At 50.6% G+C, this 7,895-nt stretch overlaps 1 protein-coding gene across 1 annotated transcript; it reads left to right on the top strand.

The window, feature by feature from the left end:
* The first annotated feature begins 754 nt into the window (after positions 1–754).
* jun (Jun proto-oncogene, AP-1 transcription factor subunit) lies at positions 755–2,653 on the top strand. The gene has a single exon (XM_028810781.2). The coding sequence runs from the start codon at positions 1,004–1,006 to the stop codon at positions 1,931–1,933; it is 930 nt and encodes a 309-aa protein (XP_028666614.1). The 5' UTR covers positions 755–1,003; the 3' UTR covers positions 1,934–2,653.
* Positions 2,654–7,895: the final 5,242 nt, after the last annotated feature.

Below are 7,895 nucleotides of genomic sequence, written 5' to 3'. Positions count from 1 at the left end.
ATCCGGTCGTTTCAGTTTTTTCTTTTTTTTTTTTACCAATTCGGAGCACAAACAGGTAAAGCGACTGGCACAAGATCACAAATTGTCAGTGGCGGAATGTGAACTTCGGGAACGTCTACAGCACACCGGTGCAGATTTGCTTCTGTCGTTTCCTTAACGTTGGCTAAACTTGGCACTCACGCGTTTCTGAGTCCATGATATTCACTCCAGTCACCGGGACGCGCCTCCTCCAAGTTCCTTCGTTGACACCTGTGAGCGCTCGATCGCGGACACGTTACGGCCCCTGTGTGTCGGTTGGTCGGTCGGTCGGTCGGTGTCCCACCACTTCGCCGTCTCTCCCTATTTTTCCCGTTTTTTTTTTTTTTTTTTTTTATGGATATCCCGCCACGGCCCGCCGAGCTAATCGGGTAACTGGATATTCAAAAACAATACGTCAGCCCATAATGCACCGGGCCCCTCCCTTAATACATTACCTCATCCCATGAAGCTGTGCGCCGAGAAGAAACTTCTGGGGGGTTGTCAAGGCAACCACACCTCCTGAGCCGTGCGGGCCACGCCCCCCTCGCGGCCTCCAGCCAATGGCAGACCGCGCGCATGACATCATGGCTATTTTTAGCGAGGCGGCAGTCCCAGATAAGCTTTGCCTGCACGCAGCGCTCAGCTCAGAGTAGAGGCGTGAGAGCGCCGGAGTGGAGCAGCCACTGTGGACTTTTTACAAGTTACACTTGCGTGACTGACTGACTGAGTGAGTGAGTTAAGTAAGTGACTGACTGAACTCTGTCATCGATCGCTTGCCGACCACTTACTTGCTTGTTATTTCCCTACCTGTCCAAGTCCCGACTCGTTCCGGGAAGCTTTTTTTTTTTTTTTGCCGAAGCGGCGACCACCGTGTTTGGACTTTTTTTTTTTTTGGGTGTTTGCTCCTCCCTCCTTCCCGGACTCCTTGGTCACTGGGTGCCCCCGCTGAGCGCCCGCTTGGACTTTGGCACTGGTTTCGTATTCTATGTCTACCAAGATGGAGACTACCTTCTACGACGACGCGCTGAGCACTGCCTTCGGACAGCCCGAGGCGAACGGCTACGGATACAACCCCAAAGCCCTGAAGCACAGCCTGACTCTGAACCTGGCCGACCCCGCCAGCTCCCTGAAGCCCCACCTGCGCGCCAAGGCCAGCGACCTGCTCACCTCCCCGGACGTGGGACTCCTCAAGCTGGCTTCTCCGGAGCTCGAGCGGCTCATCATCCAGTCCAGCAACGGCATGATCACCACCACGCCGACGCCTACCCAGTTCCTGTACCCCAAGAATGTCACGGACGAGCAGGAGGGCTTCGCCGAGGGGTTCGTGCGGGCACTGGCTGAGCTCCATCACCAGAACATGCCGGGGAGCGCCCCCGCGGCTCCTCCTCCTCCGACGAGCGGCAACAGTGGCAGCAGCCCCCCGACGTTCAGCGCCGGCCTGGAGCCCCCGGTCTATGCCAACCTGAGCACCTTCAATCCCGGTACCATGGGCACGTCGGTGGCAGCAGCGGCGGCGGCTCCCGCCTACACCTACGGCCCGGCCCCCCACATGACGCCCCAGCTGCCGATGCCGCACCCGAGGCTGCAGGCGCTCAAGGAGGAGCCCCAAACGGTGCCAGAGATGCCGGGCGAGACTCCTCCGCTGTCGCCCATTGACATGGAGAGCCAGGAGCGCATCAAGGCCGAAAGGAAGCGCATGCGGAACCGCATCGCCGCCTCCAAGTGCCGCAAGAGGAAGCTGGAGAGGATCTCCCGGCTGGAGGACAAGGTGAAGACCCTCAAGTCGCAGAACTCCGAGCTGGCGTCCACGGCCAACATGCTGCGGGAGCAAGTGGCGCAGCTCAAGCAGAAGGTCATGAACCACGTCAACAGCGGCTGTCAGCTCATGCTCACGCAGCAGCTGCAGACCTTCTGAGCGACGGCCGCCGACAGCCGGATGGGGGGGATCGATCGATCCACCGGCCAGTCAATCGCACGACGATGAAGAAGAAGAAGAAGAGGAGAAGAGAGAGAGTGAGCGAGCAGGCGCGCTCCCGACAGTGCCCCGGCGCGCGCACCACCCGAAGAGTGCGCCTTCACAAAGTTGTGCCGGTGTGCCGCGGCTCCCGGGGGGATTCGACGGTTAGAGAGGGGGGTGTGCGGAGGTGCGATCCCACCCGAGGGCACCGCTTCCTGCTTTGTTTTTGTTTTGTTTTCTTCAGAGACGCAGACATTTCTCGTTTCACTTTTGACCAACTTTTTTTTGTATGGGACGGACTTTTTGAAAGCTCAACTTGCGCAGTATTAACGAGACTGGGGGGGAGTCCCGACGGGCCCATATTATTTTTTTTTTTTGGGGGGGGGGGGGGCTTTTCTGGAGAAGGAAGGAAGTTCAGCGAAGCTGCCTGTCATGAACCGAAATGTACAGATTACGTTTGTTTTTTATGGAAGTTGTTGAAAACAGCTTTAAAACTTTGTAAGTTTATTTGTTTTCTAAATGGGCCAACTGCCCGCGTATTTGTGAAGAAGACGACTGAGGACTCTTAGGTTACCATTTGTAATACAAATATCAGTTTTTTATGTTCGTTTTTGGACAATTTCAGACACAAATCAAGTATATTTAAGCAATGCATTAATAAAAGCAAACTCAAGTGCATCCAAAGTTTTGGGGGGGTCTGCTTCTTTGACCTGGCGAGGCTCGGGTGGGGTGGAATCGGGGGTGCAATTAGCAATCTTTGGTGGTGGGGGGGGGGGGGGGGGGGTGCATCACTTTAACAAATTGGATAATGCCTTCCTTTTAAGGTTCAACCTCGGGCTAGCCAATCAGCGACGGAGCTGACGGTTGAAGGGCGGGTGGGACGAGGGGGGGCTTTGGCAGAACGCCAGGCTTTTGAGGTTTTCACGATGGAAATCTGCAGCGTGTTGGGACGGGGGGGGCTGTGCTGAAAATCAGGCTTCAGAAAGTGCTGGGAGTCGAGAGAGAGAGAGAGAGATGGCCGCCGAGCGCTTACTTTTAAACGAGGGGCTCCGAGTGCAGCGGCGGGGCGAGTCCGGCGCGGGGTGTTACCCTTTGAATTCGTCCTCCTGCTTTAGGTGGTGGCGGACTTGCAACTGAACTGGAGCAGCCAGGTGAAGTGACCTGCTCAGGGTCACACTGTGGCAGTGGCGGCGTCTGCACTCCCAGCCTCAACGGGGTCGCTCGTGTGTGCTTAGTTGTTAAAGCGGGGGTCTCCAGCTCTGGGCCTGGGTGGGCTGCAGGTTTTCATTCTTAATCTGAATTGGCGCCTACATTGTAACGGACTTGTCCCCTTTTTTAATGTGTTTATAAAACTGCCAGCCAATCACTAATGAGCTACACAGCGGGCCGTCACGTGCCCAGCTGGCCGGCGTCCATCAATTGATCTCTGAAAACGTAAAGAAAGGTGAGGGGCGCAGGAATGTCACTCTGCTCGGCTCTAAAACATTTGATGGCGCTCTTAAATAAATTAAAAAAAAAAAAGACCTAAAAAAAAAAAAGACCCACCATTCTGTGTTGAAGGAGGGCAGCAGAAGACCACGGGCTTAATTAATGGCAAAAGTTAAGAGACTGGTGGGAATGGGTGCCCCCTACCGACACGGCTCGACCACCTCACGGCTCAGTTCTGCTTGGGTGCCGTGTAAGGGGTTAAAAAAAATCGGAGAGCTGAACCTATATATATATATATATATATATATATATATATATATATATATATATACTGTAATATAATATATGTGTGTCAATTGGAACTAAAGAATTAGCGAAAATTGGTCACTAATTAAGAAAAGGGTTAGAATGAAAACCTGCAGCCCTCCAGCACAGGAGCTGTAAGACCCTCTTGGTATTACCGGTGACTTCGTGTACCTGAGCTCGTCTTAACAAAGGTAAGAAACATTCAAAATGAAACCCCAAACTCTACGAAGACCACCCTCTGAGCCAGTTCTGAATGTGGTGCAGCCCCCCCGAGACGACCTTCAGCAGTCCACTCGAACCTGTGCCCAGAAGAAGAAGTAGACCTCCAGCAGCGGACCACCGCGTAGGACACGTCAGTGAAGTGCGCGCGAGCTGGGAGGCCAGGCGGCCAAATTAATAATCATCATCATCATCATCATAATGGCCTTTAAAAAGCGTCTTTTTACTTCACGTGATGCGCTGCACAGAGACCGGGGGGGGGGAACACGTCAGCCGCCATCTTCAGATTGTTGTTCATTTTTAGCAGACGCTAAAGGAAAAACAAAGTTCTATCGATCTGTCTGTCGACTATATAGCGCCTTTCATCGGTCCAGTAAAGCGCTTTTCATCTCTCTACTATATAGCGCCTTTCACCCTCCCTCTATTATATAGCGCCTTTCATCCTCTCTGTCCAAGGCGACTGACGACACAAGTTCAAACACACACACACACGACTGCTCAGCAGGTGGAGCAGCAGCCGTAACTCAGTTTCCATACACTAACTGTCATACCTCCCCGTTTGAAGTAAAATCTCCCTTCCCTTCCTCTGCACGTTAGACCTGCGGGGAGGTGGGCAGAGCTGGCGGCTCTCTGGCGGGTTCTCTTCATCATTTTTTAATTTTTTTTTCTACTAAACACACATTCATTATACGTATTGGGCCTATCAAGCACAGGGCTGTGTTTTATATAGCGCCTTAAACTTAACGTTTGTTCAACCTTAAATACACGAGCTTTTATTTCTACACTGGTGCGTGTCTTGTATAGCGCCTTATCTTGACTGTTTGTACAGCGTCATTAATCCACTGAACAAGCTTTTATTTTATACGGCGCCTTTCATATACAGACGTGCGCCTTTTACTTTTATGTTGGTACGGCCTTATTATTAGAAACACGTTTATTTCTTATTATGCCTGCCATTCACTAGTGCGTGTTTTATATAGCGCCTTGTACTTGATGTTTGTACAACCGTATTAATACGTTAACATTATTCAAAGTTATTGTCTGGCTGTATACCTGCATTATTATCACTCTTTAATATTTTCTTTATCAGTATGCTGCTGCTGGAGTATGGGAATTATATAGTGCCTTTCACTCTATCTATCAATCATATAGTGCCTTTCCATCCATCCATCCATTTTCCAACCCTCTGAATCCGAATACAGGGTCACGGGGGTCTGCTGGAACCAATCCCAGCTAACACAGGGCACAAGGCAGGAACCAATCCCGGGCAGGGTGCCAACCCACCGCAGGACACCCACAAACACACCCACACACCAAGCACACACTAGGGCCAATTTAGAAACGCCAATCCACCTAACCTGCATGTCTTTGGACTGTGGGAGGAAACTATAGTGCCTTTCATCTATCTATCTATCTATCTATCTATCTATCTATCTATCTATCTATCTATCTATCTATCTATCTATCTATCTAATGTAAGTTGTACAAACGTTATCATTCATGTCGTACTGCGCATGTGCTACACGGGTGCGTGTCTTATACGGAGAGACAGAACTTTATTTGCCCCCTAGGGAGAAATTTGGCTTTTTACAGAAGCTCTTTAAATAAACAAATAAATACATAAACAGCTAAATAAGCTCAGGAACAAAAAAGAAAAGCAGGATGAAATATGACGTGTCTTATACTTCAGTTTGTGCCACTTTATTAATATACAAAGGTGAGTGTCTTCCATGGCGCCTCATAAGCGATGTGTGCTCTACGTTATTAACATAAAACAAGCACGTACTTCGCATGCTAGAGGTATCTGATATAGCGCCTTGCAGTTAATGTTTGGCCCACCGAATTTTAGAAAAGAAACATTTATTTCGTACCGCGTCTGTCCTACACGGGTGCGTGTCTTATATAGCGCCTTATACTACGTGTTTGCCTTACCTTACTAATGAACAAAATCAAACATTCATTTCTCATGGTACTTATAAGAAATATGTGTTTAATATAGCGCCTTACAGTTCATGTTTGTACAGCTTTATTACTGTACTCATTTCGTATTGCGCCTATCCCACACCAGTGCGTGTTTTATATAGCGCCTTATACTCGATGGCAGTGCAACCGTATTAATATATGAATTCAGTCCTCATGGTGTCCATAGACGGGTGTGTTTTATATAGCGCCTAGCACAGACATGAATTCAGGTCTACGGTTTGAGGCCCTTTCTTCGGGGTGTCCGATGTTCATCACGTCGGTGGAGGTGCCGTGGACATTAAAAGGGAACCGAACTGAAGATTTTTAACGATTAACTCGGCTGTAAGTCGCTATAAGAGAATAAAATCCTGGCGTTTAAAAGTCCCCTTCTAGACCTGAACGGTGCCAATATAGCGCCGCTGCTACGCTGGTATTTGGTGCCCTAAAAGGTGACGTCTGCGCCCAAATCGAACTCGACTTTAGCGACGGGGGTCAAGAAACTCCTGGCGTTTAAAAAGTCTACTAAGTAATGTCAATACAGCGCCCTCCTCCTCGGCTGCCCTGCCTTATCTCTCCACTGCAGTATTTTGATGTCCCCAGCGAATGAAGACGAGACCCCCCCCCAGTCCTACCAGAGCTGTGACCGCAGGTGTGACGTGAACGCGCAGGTGAGGACCGCCGGGCTGTCACGTAGCACCGCTGCTGACATCTCGGCACGTCCGACGAGCGCAGGTGCGCGGATCACACGAGGCCAGCCGCCCCCCCCCTAACCTAACCCCCCCCCCGGGATAGACGACCGACTGCTGGCGATTCTGAGAAAAAAAGAACAAACTCAAGGAGGGGCCAGTCGGAGTTTGTCACCTCGCTGTGCCACATTCTGGTCTGGTCTGGGGGTAAGCAGAAGGGCACGAGTGGGCAGCTCCTTCTTCTCGCCCATTTGTCGATGTTGTAATTAGGACACATGGGTTCGGATACGCAGATTTGGCACGCCAGTCTTTTACTGTATTGAAGGGACTTTGGGAGGCCTTTTCATCGTCCTTATTATTATTATTCTATCGGGAGGTCGAGGCTCAGACTAGCCGTCCTGTAATCATTTACTCCGCCCATCAATTCCCGCGGTCATGTAACTTAGGGTGCCAAGCAGGACATTGGACGGGGCGTCATGGCCTCGCAGGTGACTCTCACGCACGCACATATTAAGGTGTTTATTAATATTTAATGTCACAATACCTGCGGTCGCCTCACAGGTGAGTAGGCTGGAGGATGCTGAGTGACTAAATTCCGCTGCGCCTTTAAATCTTCTGCCCTCGCGAAAGCGAAAGAGACATGGCTTTAGTGGGGGCGTGGCTTCCGTACCCATATAAGGATAGCGGCGTTGGCGCCGGAAAGCACTCACTCATGATTAAATAGTGGGCGTGTCTTACGGAAATTGGAAGGCTCCGCCCGCTGGGCGCCACATGTTGGCCCATTGTGTCCGTTTGCGCTTGGTGGGAGCGGCGCAGGTGCCGCAGTGGTTAGCGCGACTAATGGAGGTCGAGTGGTTTTAGAGCTTTATGGACTGTTAAATCTTTAAGGTCGAGGCTAATTATGCATTTTTCAGTCTCACGTTTTCCCGATCAGGGGTCTCGGCGAAGAAGCAGATTTCTTGTAGAAAGCCAGAAAAGTAAGGACGCCCACCCTGGAAGGGACAGATTCACTCACGACGGATCAGCCTGTCAGAAGATTGTGAGTGGAAAGAAGCCGAAATTTCGGGAGAATTCCGCAGTGCAGCCAGAAAGGTACAAGCAGTCGACGTAAACTTGGACTTCTTTGAATAGACACCAGGCTTTGGACTCGAATGCACTTCATTGTATATAGCGCCCTCCCAGCCCACTTTACCGGTCAACTATTGTGCGGTTGATTCTTCGGTTTAGTGAGGCAGGTGATGTGACTCGCCCAGGGCCGCACATGAATTCCAAAGTAGGTGGGCTTTCCTGTGTTAGCTTTAATTTTATATAGCGCCTTT

Source organism: Erpetoichthys calabaricus, chromosome 10, assembly GCF_900747795.2.
Source record: "Erpetoichthys calabaricus chromosome 10, fErpCal1.3, whole genome shotgun sequence".
Lineage (NCBI taxonomy): Eukaryota > Metazoa > Chordata > Cladistia > Polypteriformes > Polypteridae > Erpetoichthys > Erpetoichthys calabaricus.
Note: the sequence above shows the minus strand (reverse complement) of the source record. Positions and strands in the feature narration are given on the sequence as shown.

Coding starts and splice junctions, on each gene's coding strand:
- jun (XM_028810781.2), top strand. CDS start 1,004: ATGTCTACCAAGATGGAGACTACCTTCTACGACGACGCGCTGAGCACT.